Below are 15,705 nucleotides of genomic sequence, written 5' to 3'. Positions count from 1 at the left end.
GGAAATAAATAAAAATCTGAAAAGCAATTATCTTTCTATTTAAAGGGTCTACTTATTCTAGGCAGACTGGGCCAAACAAGCAATATGTAAGACATAAGATTTTACCTTGTTTCCATCAGGCCCTGGGGGTCCAGAAGGACCTCGGCTTCCAATAGGACCAGTAGGACCGGCAGCACCACTCTCACCTGGGGGAGCCGCGTTCCCCCTGGAGAAAAGCGATTAGAAGAAGTGTTGCACCATTCATCACTTTCAGTGATACTATTTTACATATGAGAGTTTACAGTTGTGTAGCTTCTGAGCCTTGCTTCTGCATTTGTTAGCAAATTAAAATTTCTTTTGTTCCTAATTTCTCCACTAGTAAAATGAAGAGATTGATGAGATATTCTCTGAAGTGTCATTTAGCTCTAATGTCCCATGACTACAACTCCAGAATTTGTTGCTTCTAGAGTATAATATCCAACTTTTGCAATTCATTCCCCTTTTTGGGGGAGTCTTTTCTGTGATAAATCCATAGGTAAAAACAGATGCCAGTTATGTGTATTATTCAAAGGAAAAGATTGTGTCATTTTAGTTGAATAGCAATGGCAGATGTAGATAAGATCAGATATTCTCCTATCTGTGCCCCCTTTTTATAACCTTGTGTAATAATGATGTAACAGTTATAATATTCATATATATTATATTTGATACATGTATTTGTATATATAATCTATGTCTATCTAAGTATCTCCCAATTTACATCTAAATATCACTAGAACATAGCATTCTGTAGCCCAAAATATTTATCACATAGGTCCACATTGTATCTGTTTCAAAGGACCTTGTTATAAGTTGGTTCTTTGAGCTTTCTACACATGTGTTAACTAGTGACATGATGGAATCCTTTCAGGGCAGATTAATTGTTTCAGTGATGCTAATACCCACAGAGAAACTAAGTATTTTTTTCTTTATATGACTACTCATAATTTCGGCTTTAGGCTTTGAACATCAACACACATTGCCAAAATTAACTTTAGATCTTAGTAAGATTATTTTTCCTTAGCTCAAGTTGAGCCACTGTCACAAATGTAGCATAGTTGTCTATATAAATCACTGATGATAACATATATATATTGATTTATTTATGTTTCTTATAACTATGTAATTATTGGATAGGAAATATGAGCAATGAAACAAAAAATTCCACTACCAACTTAGAAATCTAATTCTCTCTACAGATTACATCTGACTGTAGAAGAGCATCAGAGACTTGTTGCAGGGTCATCAGTGGCTTTAAGGAGAAAGCACTACTACTTTTTATAACACATTGCTAGAGTTTATGAAAGTAATGAAGTAACACTTACTCTTGCACCAGCAGGACCAGGGAGACCAAACTCACCATGGAGACCCTAAACAAAGCATGAGAATAAAGCATGAAATTTGTGTGTGATCTCTAAATTCACTTATGATTAAGATATTTGAAAAATTTTGAAAGAGTGAAATAAAGCTGGCACTATCTACGTGAGTGCATAAGTACACAGGCTAATAAGAACAACTTTTAGTATGGAAAGATACAGAAAGAGAGAATTTTATTGGTGACAAAAATGTATCCATCCCAGAACTTGGTATCAAAAAATTTGTTTCCCATTACTTAGTTTATTGCTTTTTTAAAAGTGACAAAACAGACTGTTTCATTCAATAAAAGATAAATAATAATGAATAATATTAGACGTTGCCTATTTTTAGCTATATGACAGACCATCTTCTTAAGAGAAATTATCATATTCTGTACATTACCTAGTTAATTGTATACCCAAGTGTATCTCTTTTATCACTGACCAGCTGTCTCCTTAATGTGCCCCACTCTTGATAAAGGAGACCAGGCCACAGAATGTAACTAAATTGAGGCACATTCATCACAATTAGAGAGAAAATGACTCAGAACTCATGCCCTGATTGTGGATAGCAGTGTCATGTCTGAATGCCAAGAAAATATAAAAGCAATTTTCAGGATCTAGTTTGATTGAAAATTGTGCATTTACTTTTTCACTATGGGGAAGGAAATAATCTGTATCTTAATGTTATCAAGAATAATACAAAAAGTAAGGCTATTAAATAAAATATTCATTGATAGATTTTACTTTCATAAGGTGATGTTTCATTAAATCTGTAAAACAAAGTAATCAGAACTAAAGTAATTTGGCTCATTCTCTCCATCAGCACCAACATATGTAAAACACTATCATTAACATATGAAATATGAAATTTTCTTTTACATATTATAATTGCATAGCAGTGGGGTATTAAACAGGGGGAAATTCTCAAGTTTAGTAGTTACCACTTACTATTACTTGTTTTACTCACCCTTTCTCCTGGTTTGCCAGCTTCACCAGCTGGCCCTGAGGGGCCAGGCAGACCCTAAAAATGAAAAGAAATACAAATCTCAATCCTATGGCTATGTTCAGGAGATGTGCTAATAATTGAGTTTCAGGGTGGTGACTACCAAATATCAATATGAGCATGACTGTATGTTATTAAAGCATTACACAGAAGTTAGTTTGAAAAAAATGCACCTTTCTTTGCTTTGGTCCTGAAATCATGTTTATTGTGGTGGAGGAGAGAGGTATGGTATGGTGATTTACAGCTGAATAGGCTGACCAAAGGCAGTATTGTGTATGTTTGAGTTGACTTACCTGGAAACCTGGAGGACCAGCGGGACCCTGTTCACCTTTTCCACCTTGGACACCCTGAAAGTGACAGGAAAGAGAGCATAAATAGCAACGTATGTCACCACTATTGTCTAGCTATATAACTTTTGGATTGAAAAATGGAGATGGTCAGTTTGAGAGACTATACACATTCTAGTGCAGAAGAGCACAAGAGTGGGAGAAATACTCACCTGTGGTCCGGGAGGTCCCTGAGCACCATTGTTTCCATCGGGACCTGGAGCACCCTAAAAATGTTTAACATAAAGGCCGATGGTTACCTTTAAGCCAGGTAGTTTAAGATGTCTCAAAGCCTCATGTATTACTTCCTTAAAACAAGTTTGTCATTTCAGCATGAATTAAACTCATTGTGGGTTCCTACCAAAGCCCAAATACTGCCTACAAACATTTAAAATTTTTAATTTGTGTGGGTACATAGTAGGTATATATGTTTATGGGTTTGCCTACTAACTTTTGATATGAATCAAGCAAAATATGCAGATACAAGGCAATTTATAAAGGCCAGAGAATGCTACTACATATTCATACCCTTTTAATTACAAAATGAATAAAACAAAAGCCAAGGGCTTCTGTATTTTTGACCTAATGTATATTCTGATTTGTTTTTGCTCACTGTTTTATAAATTTGGTTTTTAAAAAAGGCATTTTATGATGGTAAAAGGACCCCTGGGGATGCCATCTTGAAAAGAAAGTGACAAAATGATATCAGATGATGTAAAAAAAAAAAAAAAGTGTAGTTCTTAGATGAATGCTATGTGAATAGATGTGTACACAAGGTAGCACCTACCCGAGCACCAGCAAGACCAGCATGACCTTTATCACCGTTTTTGCCAGGATCACCCTATAGAAAAAATGAAAAACAAAACAAAACAAAAAACAGCCTTATACATTTAATGTCAAATTAACCATGATGATTTTGGAATGTTGATTTCCTGCTTGTTTTTGTGTTCTTTTGAGATCTCTAGTCTGTGGATTCTGTTATCTAAGGATGATCCGTCACCATGCAGCTCCATGTACAGTAAGATGTCCCTGTGTCTGTGGAAGCATGGGGCTCAGGAGATGGATTTTCAGCAGGGATATAAGAATACACTGGAGGTAAACTTTTAATGTGATAGTGGCCTGCAGTTTTCCTGTGTTGAAAGGAAACTCCCTGAGACTGGACTGATTCACAGGAGAGAAATACTAGAGTTTGGTAAAATGTGGCCACAAAAAGTGCTGAGGGTAAGAAAGTTGTGATGATTCTTACAGTGGGGCCTTTGGGTCCAGGGAATCCAATGTTGCCAGGCTCTCCTCTTGCTCCAGCTGGGCCAATTGGGCCAGGCCTGCCATCGATGCCAGGGAGGCCCTGAAAGCAGAGTTATTTCAAGTTTACTCAGCATCAACATATTCTTACAACCTCAAGCTTATGATGCTGCCATGGATGAAACAGAATAGTTTTCTGAATGCATAGAGCTTCTTGTATAAAGCGTCAATAAATTATGAATCCATTTTCCTTTTCTAACGAGGATGTCGGTACACACATAGCCAATTCAATCTCGTATGTACGCAATTTCCCTCGTTCCCTTCTCTTGTCATCCCCTTGTCACCTGTTTCAATTTTCCCTGCCATGTTTTTCTCTGCCCTGCTCTGCTTTCAGTCCTGCATTCATTTGGACTCCATAATTACAATCTATTACTCTGCATTCCCAGATGATATATGTGTCTGATATTTATTTTCAATGTGTTCATGTATAAATAAGCCACAAAATAGACTTGTAAGGGTGCAATAAGTGTCCTTGAAAATATAATGGAAAAGGAGCTATACTTACGACAGGACCTTCTTTTCCAGCGGGGCCGATATTTCCAGGGGAACCAGGAAGACCCTATAAAATAAATGAGGATGCTTCTATATTGGCACTTTAACTTACATACTCAAGCCTCAGATTAACTGAAGTCTAACAAAGGCACTTTTCCCTCCACTTTTGTTTGTCGCCTAGAGTAAATCATTAGGAATATTAGCCACTAGCTGGGAAGTGTGAAGAGTTCTGAAATTTTTCATCTATTTTTTTTTTGGCTTTCCTTTGACAGAAATTTAGTGCAACTCACCCATTTATAGATATCTCAAGAAACTGTTAAGCAACATGCTATATGGGCAAAATGTATCACGTTATTTACCTCAGAATAGAAAAACTAATACTTTTAGCAAGCAATTTCCAAAGTGGATTCCTTATTGCTATATTTGGTGTCCCTATTGCTTGTTTATGATACAATTACAGTTGATATTCACCCATAAGAGATAATGGAGGCAAAAAATTACTCTATTGCTATGGATTAGTGTGTCTATGGACCTAGAGGTTATTTCTTCAGAGCCAGTGTGATGCTGAATACATTATAGCACTTTGTGATTGCTGGGAAAATGACTTCACTTATGAATCTAATAAACGAATAATGTATAGTCCTAATACATTTCATGAACACCTTATATAGAACTCACAAATTAAGATAAAAGATTCATGCTGATAGGAGAACCAACCTAATTTGGATATATTAAAATAGATCTGTTCTTCCAAAAACCTCATAGCCATTGTATCAAGTAATAAATAGAAAATGTATGAACTAATTAAATACATGAAAATATCTACTGAGCTTTGATAAAGTTAAAAATGCAACTGTCAGTAAGACTACTAACAAATTTACTTTTGATGTTTTTATTGTTATCTTCAATATTAACCAACCCCTTAAAGAAGGAAGTAATGCCAGGTGTGATTTGCTCAGAATCAGTCTGAAACTTACTCTGGGTCCCATGAGACCAGGCTCCCCAGGGCGACCAGCATCTCCATTGGGGCCTCGGACTCCAGCAGGGCCACTTGCACCACGACTACCAGGAGGGCCCTATTCAAAAGAAAAAAGAAAAAAAAAGAGATAGAGGAGGAGGATGCTAAAGCTGATGACACACCCACCACGAGAAGCATCAAGTTCCTTTCTAGGAAGTAAGTGATGGACAGCTTACCATGACGCCAGCTCTGCCATCAGCTCCAGGAAGACCACGAGAACCAGGACCACCCTGCAAGAAAGTACATGAGGGAATTAAAGAAATCTCTGGACTTTGATAAGGTAGAGTTTGTTAAAATAGCATGATCTCCTTACAGGGGAGATACAGACACAAACCAAGCCAAAACACTTCACCCAACCCCTAGAGGAATTCTTAGATGAGCATCCTGCAAAAGTAGGTCAACATTGTTTCCAGGCCATTTTATAACATATTAAATTGAGAGTCACTGATTTAATAAGGCAGATGGAAAGCAGATGTTTTTTTTTTTTTTTTTTTTTTTTTTTTGCCTAAGAAAACACAGTCAGTAATTTTGACCAATTCCCAATGAAGGGGTGTCATAATCTGCCTTCGGTGTGTTTGGATGTTGGGAGCATTTGAAACCTACTCTCAGCCCAGGAGGTCCTGGAGGGCCAGCAGATCCAGCTTCCCCATTAGGGCCTCTCTTTCCTTCTTCACCACTGGGACCAGGAGGACCTTGGGGCCCAGCAGAGCCCTGTTTAATGAAAAGAACAAAAGAAGAGGGAATAAAAGCATTGGGGAGTTATACATGATATAAATGATGAATTGATGGGTGCTGACGAGTTGATGGGTGCAGCACACCAACATGGCATAAGTATACATATGTAACAAACCTGCACGTTATGCACATGTACCCTAGAACTTAAAGTATAATAAAAAAAAAATAATAATAATTTTTATACTATGTCCAGCTGGAGAAACTGGAATTAAAAAAAAACAATTAACTTTATAAAATTGTGATGATAGAGCTACTTACGGGCTCACCCTTGTTACCGCTCTCTCCTTTGGAGCCAGCTGGACCAGGCTCACCCTAGGGTTCAATAGAGAACAGTGGTCAAATGACAAACATGTTGAAACTCTCTTGCAGACAAATCTCTTAGAATATTTGTGGGTCAAGGTAAAGAGAAGCTCAAGTTCTCTAAGAAATGTACCCAGTTCATATTTAAATTGCCTACAGGGGAATGGTATTGGTCAAAGGGACAAAACTGATATTGTAGGACTTTGCCTCATTTACCTTGAGGTAATGATCGAAGATAACAGGAGGGGGGTGTCTGTGTGCAAATAGCAGACGGGAGTGTGCATACATGCACTTACATAAGAAAGATAAACTAAAAACGCTAAGGAAGAGAAAAATAGGAATAATAAAACTACAAGTGGAAGTCTAGATAGTAATGAAATGATGGCAGAGTTGGTATTTCAGGATGATGAGAACCACAGTCATGACCACTTACAACAAGTCCTCTGGCACCAGTAGCACCAGCAGCACCAACAGGGCCAGGAATACCACGGGGTCCAGGGAGGCCAGGAGCCCCAGCAACACCAGGAAGGCCCTATGAAGGAAAATGCAGTGTGGTCCATTAGGGAGGTGATGGGCTGTAGAGGCAGTACACATTAAATGCCTTTAAAATCATAGCAGCACATTTTAGCTACACAGATATACTCACTGCAGCACCCTTGGCACCAGTGAGGCCGTTTGCTCCAGGATTACCCTATGAGGAAAAGGGAAAGAGAAGGATATCAGTTAATTGGAATATTTCTGTTCTTCTTTGACCCCACCTTGATTCTTCTTCTTCTCCCTACTCCACCTTCGTTTTCTTCTACTCAATAAAGGTTAAAGACAACGGTTACTTACAGGAGGTCCAACGGGGCCGGAGAGGCCTGGAAGACCCACTTCACCGCGGGGACCGGCGGGACCAGCAGGACCAGCGTTACCAACAGCTCCAATTTCACCCTAAAAGAGGAAATTAAACCAAGGATTTAACCAGCAAATAATGAAACCGCGTATCTGTTTTCTTTTTTTGAGACAGAGTCTAGCTTTGTTGCCCAGGCTGGAGTACAGTGGCGTGATCTCGGCTCACTGCAAGCTCCGCCTCCCGGGTTCGCGCCATTCTCCTGCCTCAGCCTCCCAAGTAGCTGGGACTACAGGCGCCCACCACCGCGCCCGGCTAATATTTTGTATTTTTAGTAGAGACGGGGTTTCACTGTGGTCTCGATCTCCTGACCTCGTGATCTGCCCGCCTCGGCCTCCCAAAGTGCTGGGATTACAGGTGTGAGCCACCGTGCCCGGCCCATATCTGTTTTTAAGATGCCAAGTTTTATGAAAATTGCAATTACTTTTCTTATCTGTTTTATTACAACAAGATTTTGAGTTTGGTTTCCTATTTTCCTTGCCTGGTTCTGCCATCTTGGCTACTGTTACTACCTTCCCTCTCCTTTTGTCCCTCTGTGATTGACTCTGGTTTTCAGTCAGTCCTAACTAACTTGGGAGAATCAATTTCCATGTTGCCATCTATATCGATGGGCACAGTGTACAGTGTACAGTGCAGAGAAACGATCTACTTCAAATGTAGAGTGAGAAAACAGGTCATTCTATGTCCATTTTGAAGGGAAGCAATAATTAAGGTAATTGTTTTGTAATTATCTCTCTATCTGCAAACACAGTTCCAATCTTTCACATCACAGTAAAAAGTTTATAAAGTAGTGACAATGATCACCAGTGTTTTTACCTTGGGACCAGGGGCACCTGGGAAGCCTGGAGGGCCAGCAGACCCAATGGGACCCTGAAATCAAAGCAGAAGGTGGTAAGAAATTTCCTCCAAGTAAATTAAGAAAACAATAAAAATGGCAGAAGATCGAAGTTGCTTACAGTGGCATGACACTATTTATATTAGTAAAGAAAAAAAACTGACAGCCAGTCTGTTGTCATTAGGATCTCATCAAAGGCAAGACATTCATGGTATCCAGGGTGGGGAGATTTTGCTTTATACATCAATCAAAAGTTCAGGTACTTATAAATGGCTTACACTACGTATAAATGGAGCCTTCAAAAGACCTCACAGAAGGTTTGGTAAAGTGTCTGAAATGATGCTATTTCATAAGAGATTAATGAAGAAGACAGCTCCCACCCCACATTCTCAACTCCTTTCAAATTCCCCAGTGTCAAAACTTACAGCAGGACCCACGGGACCCACACTTCCATCACTGCCACGGGCACCCTAGGAAGAAAATAAAGAGGAAGATCAGGTGGAAACTTAAATGACAGCCATTAGAAGATTTTTTAAAAGGATGAAACTGAACAGAAATGGAAGCACTTACAGCAGGGCCAGGGGCACCAACACGTCCTCTCTCACCAGGAAGCCCACGGGCTCCCTAGAAGCAGAAATATTTTCAATAAAATCCAGAATGCTAATTTAAAAAAAGTCACAGGCATCATTTGCTTTGTTCAATTTCCAACCTGTACAAGAATAACACTAAAAATAAATAAGTTGCCTTCTAATTCCAACTAAACAGTAATGGATTTCTTTTAAGTATCAGAAGGCTATTAGAAAAATATCAAAGAATACAATGCTGAAGAATACAGTGATTAGCAAGAACATTAAAGAAGTTCCATCTCACAAAGAGTGTACACATTTAAATTTACAATGAGGTAGTCAATACTTACTGTTTGACCTGGAGTTCCATTTTCACCAGGGGCACCAGGTTCACCCTACATGGAGAAGAAGAATTAAGTTTTTGTTCATTAAATGTAACAATTATTTTTCCTGATAGTTCAATTTTACCCTATTTTTTCACTTTGAACCATTCATATATTTCGTAACATTTCTTACACATATAGATTGTTTTTCAATTATGCCAGACACACAGATTTTAAAATGTGCTAACATGAGTTTTTATTCAGATAGTACCACATGTCCAGGTTCTAAGGAAATGTGGTTATTTGGGTGTACCTCCTCCCCAGTTTCTCCCTTAGATTCTGGATATCAATTATATATTAGAAACAATGTCATAAAAAGAGACGGTGAAGGATAAATTTACTTTCAGTGTAACCATATTTATCCTCTTTAAAGTTGTTTTGAACACTCAGTGTTACCACTTTCATAAAATGTGCATGAAAAATTGAAGCTTCATAATATTTTTTAGAGCTATCATGTTTATTTCCAATCTATATTCTTATCCTGAGTAAAAACCAGGGTACTAGTAGTAGTAGTGGGATTTAATACTATGGCACATGTAAAAGAAGTTTTCTTAAAAATAATCTGATGTAGATATAGGGGAAATATGGTTTAAGAGACCTCATAAGGACCCTTCATTTCCAGGATTCTATGTGAAGTCTATTATTTGGGAATAAGCATTGGAATGGCAGGGGGGGATCATTTCTAGCCTATGACTTTCTAACCTCTAGATGTGTGACTTCGGGCAGGTCAATGGCTCTCACTAAGCCTCAGTTTCCCACCTCTGCAAAATGAGGGGGTCTCCAAAGCTCCTTGCAGCTCTAACATTTTATGATACAGTGATTAGTAGTCTGAGCTGTTATATCGGGCTCTTGGGAGAATGAGTTTGACCTTATCCATTTGTGTGGCAGCTGGAAAGTTAGAACAGATTCTCCATATTCATGTTCATTTCTGGTCCCGCTAGTATTCGTTACTCATTAATTTGTAATTACGTTGGTATTCACTTTAATATCACATTATCTCCTTAATAGGAAAGAGAACATTTTATAGTTGAAAACGCTGTCAGAGGAGAGCCTAGCCAAGAGATAACACACTTCTGAGACTTTAATTACCTAATTAAAAATTTTTTGAGTGTGCACAGAGAAATCACAGGAAGGAGGTTGAAAAGTGTATAGTGACATGAATGTACCTATCTAATTAGTGTGTGGCAAAGGAGAATTTACAGTTTAAAATAATAGAGTGTTCTAATCTCTAATAACATGTTTATTTACTTTTATTTTGGCTGCAGAGAGACACTGAAATTACAGAGGGAGGAAAGAAAATGGAAGAAGAAACTATTAATATTATTTTTGTCTCAATTGTTTAATAGACATTGAATTAAATAAATATTAATAATTGACCTTTTGTCACAGACTCTCATGGTCCCCATCATTGAGGGATTTGAAGTACAGAAAAGAAAAAAAACTTTTTAGAATATGGGTAATCTTCAGTATAATATACTTTTTTGGAGGTCATGGGGAATTTCAATCAAGTGCTTAAAAACAGTGCTTCTAATTTAATATTTACCTTCACACCAGGAGCACCGGGCTGTCCCTTCAATCCATCTAGACCATTGTGTCCCTGAAAGGCAAGCCTTATTATAGAATACTGTTCCATGATAGTGTTTGGTCAAATAACAATTGTATATCTTTGCCGTTAATCTCTCCTGGGTGAATCTTGTCTGCTGCAGTAGAAAGAAGTCCAGTGTTCTAGGTCCCAGCAAACTTAGTCTATTGCCCTAGATAGGTCACTTAACTTTCCTGCCATTGAGAGAGAAGGATGGAGGACTAGGTGCTCTCTCACCTCTTTTCCATCCTTAATAATTTTATGATTTTCAGATGGTTGTAAATAATAAATAATATGTGTTCCATATGATTTTCTCTGTAGTGAGCCTGTTTTTTGGTCACTACGAACAGACTGAAAAAATTGCACCCCACTTTACTTTCAAGAAATCTGACTTGTTAACTCTTTCTTCCCTTTGGCAAACTCCAGGAATTTGAAAGTGAATATATGTCACCCAAGATTTTAAACATACTTGAGTTTTTTCCAAAAATTAATAGGCATTTTCTCTCATCTGAGTAAAGAATGTGCTTACCCTAATGCCTTTGAAGCCAGGAAGTCCAGGAGTTCCAGGGAAACCACGAGCACCCTTAGAAAGAAATGGAGAAGATGGTGAATAACGTTTTACCATAAATAAAAACACAGTTACTTCTTCCCTCCAAAGTATTTATTCTCATCAAAGTTCAAGCTTTGAATCAAAGTATAGTATACCTTTAAGCATGGAATGACAAATTAACTTACTCTAATGTAACTAAGAATATGGTGTTTGTAGAAAACACAATTTAGTTGCTTATAGTATGCTTGCTGTCGTTAGTATTCCATTATTTGCATGAATAAAATGTATATGCATTTTTTTTTTTTTTTACTAGGCTCTTTTCTTTGTTAGATGCCTCTGATTCATGTCATAAGTTTGGGTGACACCTATGTTGTCATTTAGATTGATGCTAGTTTTAGCAACTATCTTATAGGCCTATGATGTTTGTGCTATCTACCAATGTAAAAAGTCTCACCTGTGGTCCAACAACTCCTCTCTCACCAGGTCGTCCGGGTTTTCCAGGGTGACCCTAAACATGAAAACATCGTACAGTCAACTTCTTCTTGGTAAACTATCAGACAAAACGGGGAAATCTTGGTTTTACAAAAGGGGAGAAAGTTATCACATAAAAATGTAGATCCAGATACATATTTAATATTTCCCTTAACATAAGCAGGTTAGTTAATGTTTCATTAAAATATCATTTCCCATATGTTAAGAGTTATTTCAGACATATTCAGCTTTTGGCAGAATACTTAATTTGAATCTAGAAAATCTTTTTGAGGCAAGAGTATTTAAATAGCATTTTGAAAGTGCTTAAGAGTAAATACTTACATCTTCACCAGCCTTGCCAGGAGGGCCAGCTGGACCACGAGCGCCTGCAGGACCCTAAGAAAATGAGAGACCCATCATTTCATTAAGGTTACATTCATAAACTCCCAGGAAAGAAACTGATCACAAAGGTGGAAAAATGTACTCACAGTTTGACCAGGTTCACCAGGCTCACCAGCAGGTCCTTGGAAACCTTGAGGGCCCTAAAAGAAGAAAAGAATGTCATACTCTAAGCCTTTATTTCTTAATACTCTGTCTTTTTGGATAAGAGGCATTATAAACTTTCACTACTTACCGGGGCTCCAGCTGCACCAGGAGGGCCTCTAGGTCCCATTAAACCCTGTAAAGAAAAGAGATATATAAATAGTTAGCACTGATAAGTGGTCATGGTGTTGGCTGGCATCAGATATGACCAACTTAGCAGTGCCATAGACATTTTGTGATGGACAAACAGAATTGTTGTGGTTTTATTCCATAGTTTTTATTTCTCGCGAGGAAGAATTTAAGGACTCAAGCTTCTTGCACTAGTTCTGTCCTTTTGCTTTTCCTTTTCTCCCAATCCAAATCAATAGAAATCAGTAAAAATTAGATGGGACAGTCATAGGTTCCTTAAACTTGTGCACGATTGGGCGTATTGAGATTGTTCTGATGCAATGAAGTGAATCAGTCTTTACACAAGTGCAGAATATACAATTGTCTTATATGCAGCAGATGAAGCGTTTCCATTTGGATTTTTTTGATCATATGTCATCTTCCTATGTCATATTTAGCTAAGAAATTGGTATTTTTATTGCCACAATGGACACAAATTGAAAAGAATCAAAAGTCCTTCTTAACGATTAAAGGGAAGTTTGTTATAACCTTATCGCTCCTCTAAGGGTTATTGGTGACTGATGAAAATGTCAAACAAAAGTGGATGTAATAAGGGGTGAAGGAAAATAAAATATTATTGAAACAGCCTTCTGGAAAAGTCTATTATATTATATTATTGTTGAAAATATGGCCCAAATGATGGAAGATTGTTTTTCCCTTTGTTCTTTCTGTAGCACAAAAGTAGGGTAAAAGAGACTGTTACTAGTTCATACGCCGAAAACACTTTCTTGACTCCTCTTTGCAGTAATCAATGTCTGTGTAAGCTCATCCGTAGGGTCTGTTCCTCGTAATGCTGAAAATATTTCATGTACCAGTCTCAAGTAATTTGTTCATGATATCAGCCGTGGAGACTCTGCAGTCAAATCTACCCTACTGTATTAATGCCTAGAGTGAAATAATATGGATTTTATTTAAAATGTATGTCATTTTAATTATAAGAATCATTCATTTGGTTTTAGAAATTGCTCCAACATTAAAAGAAACTGTCACTTTTCAATCACAATAGCTTTTTAGGCATACGTTAAAAAATAATTTTCTTTGACACCATGAATTTCTAATTATATTCGTTTATTTTTTCATGTATTTGCAACAATTTCATTTACATAAAATGTAGTGTATTTCGTGGAGGCTGTGAGACAGTATGATTACTCATTAATTCAGAGAAGAACCCTGTGGGGTTTTATAGTTATTGATTTTCCAACATGGAGAATTATTTTAATACTTTATATTTAATACTAATACTTTATTGCTGCCTATCTTCCCTATTTGTGAAACGCATATCTGTTGATTACATATGTCTGTGCATGTGTGTGGATGTGCAAGCTTAAATTACATTTCGCCGATATTTCAAAGTAAAATACTCTGCTTTATGCCCCAAGACAGATGTTCCAAAACAGGGGAATCTGAAATCCATGTTAATTTTCCCAGCTTAGTGGGCGTTTTAAAAATGACATTTAGTGGCTCTTTACTTTCTACCCTTTTGCTTCTTCTTGAGATATATGTACTGCTTTAAAATTGACTAATGTCCAGCATTAGGTGAAACAACTAATTTCAAATATCCAATATAAACAAAGCCAAAAGAAATGCTCTACTTTTTCATTTCAGATATGAACATTTTAAATTACCAGAAAAAATTAGGGAATTAGAAGTCATCAATTAAAGGTACATTATTTCTCAAGTGAGAGTTCTAATTTACAGAAAATATTATCTCACCCTTAGAGTATATTAGCTTACTGTGGGCCATTAGCTCCAGCAGAACATCTTCTTTTGAAGCTAGAGCACTAGCTTCAAAAGTGCACTGCCCAGGTAAAATTTACATTTTAAAGACCATGTTGACTTTGGGCAGATAAATACCTTAGTTTTGAAACAATTAATTCAAATCACTAAATTGCATGTGTGTGTGTATCCATTAAATTTTGTAGTGCCTAATCAACCTAACACTTTGACTTCCGGCAATTTTTCCCTCTATTTCATATATGCTAGTACACATTTCGCATGCTCATATTAGCATTTTTCCCTTCCAACATCTCTAATGCTTGTTAGAAGCTTCATTTGTTAATAGTCATCATCATCATCATCATCATATTGGGAATGTTTCTAAGCGGTGCTTCACTGATAGGGTATGGTGCTGAATATTTGTACTCAGTGACATAAATGCTAGATTTTTACTCACACTCTATTCTATATTGATTTACAATCAATAGACTAAAAAAGAATTTATTTTGTCAAAATATAGAAAAGAAATGTTTCCTATATTGTTAATGCCTTGAGGAAGGATCAGAATCTGTCATATTCCTTGTAATTTCCCCAGTTCCTAATACAGTTTAGGGCCCATTGAAGGTACCTGATTAATATTCATTGACTAAATGAGTGGTTTATTCAAGGACTAGGTGCATAAACCATGATGTCATCAAATATTAGACATCTTGTCTGGCAGCTAGTTCTAATTATGTCATTAGTTACCTGGACGACCTTGAGAAAAGGGCTTAAACTCTCCCAATTTAAAATGAATTAGCTGGACTAGAACTTGTTGATCCTTTCCAACAAGTTCAGAGAACTTAATAAATAGTTCTATGTCTCTAAGTGTTGCTTGAAATTCTAACCAATGCTAAAGAATATTTAAAAAATTAATCACAGTGATTACTGTTTTAAATTAAATTTATTTGCTCAAATTATGATTACTATATCCAAAGATTATTTCTTGAGCATAAGTATATGACTTATCTTAATGAGGCACTTTTGTAAAGAAAAGTGAACTCCTTAACTTATGTTTTCATAAATTTGAAGACAAAAAGTTGTTTTTATATGATCTAAGTATGAGTATTAACTTAGGTAGCTAAATAAATGGCATTGTAAAATGTGACATATAATGAATTCTTTATTTAGTAAATTTTTCGGCTAAGATAAACAAATAAGCATACCATTGGTCCAGGGCCAAGTCCAACTCCTTTTCCATCATACTGAGCAGCAAAGTTCTAGAGGAGTAAAAACAAATATATATATATATATATATACACACACACAGACCCCTGGTCAGTGACTAGGAGGGAGCACCAGGAAGACTCCTTGAGTGCTGACCATGTTCTATTTCTTGACCTGGGTGATGATTACATGAATATGTTCATTTTGAAAAAAAAGTGTATATGCAAGTTGCACATTTATG

At 36.9% G+C, this 15,705-nt stretch overlaps 1 protein-coding gene across 1 annotated transcript in view; it reads right to left on the bottom strand.

Moving 5' to 3' along the window:
- COL1A2 (collagen type I alpha 2 chain) overlaps positions 1–15,705 on the bottom strand; it is a 37,892-nt gene that overhangs the window by 15,094 nt on the left and 7,093 nt on the right. The window contains 27 exon segments of the mRNA XM_017854965.1: positions 106–192; positions 194–205; positions 1,344–1,388; positions 2,344–2,397; positions 2,673–2,726; positions 2,879–2,932; positions 3,493–3,546; positions 3,952–4,050; positions 4,513–4,566; positions 5,477–5,575; positions 5,694–5,747; positions 6,121–6,228; positions 6,511–6,564; positions 6,986–7,084; positions 7,199–7,243; positions 7,387–7,485; positions 8,261–8,314; positions 8,705–8,749; positions 8,850–8,903; positions 9,196–9,240; positions 10,772–10,825; positions 11,340–11,393; positions 11,815–11,868; positions 12,174–12,227; positions 12,320–12,373; positions 12,466–12,510; positions 15,464–15,517. Coding sequence (XP_017710454.1) covers positions 106–192; positions 194–205; positions 1,344–1,388; positions 2,344–2,397; positions 2,673–2,726; positions 2,879–2,932; positions 3,493–3,546; positions 3,952–4,050; positions 4,513–4,566; positions 5,477–5,575; positions 5,694–5,747; positions 6,121–6,228; positions 6,511–6,564; positions 6,986–7,084; positions 7,199–7,243; positions 7,387–7,485; positions 8,261–8,314; positions 8,705–8,749; positions 8,850–8,903; positions 9,196–9,240; positions 10,772–10,825; positions 11,340–11,393; positions 11,815–11,868; positions 12,174–12,227; positions 12,320–12,373; positions 12,466–12,510; positions 15,464–15,517 — 1,638 coding nt within the window.

This window comes from Rhinopithecus bieti, unplaced genomic scaffold (genome assembly GCF_001698545.2).
Source record: "Rhinopithecus bieti isolate Rb0 unplaced genomic scaffold, ASM169854v2 scaffold_39006, whole genome shotgun sequence".
Classification (NCBI taxonomy): Eukaryota; Metazoa; Chordata; class Mammalia; order Primates; family Cercopithecidae; genus Rhinopithecus; species Rhinopithecus bieti.
The sequence above is the reverse complement of the archived record's forward strand: the minus strand, read 5'-3'. Positions and strand labels throughout refer to the sequence as shown.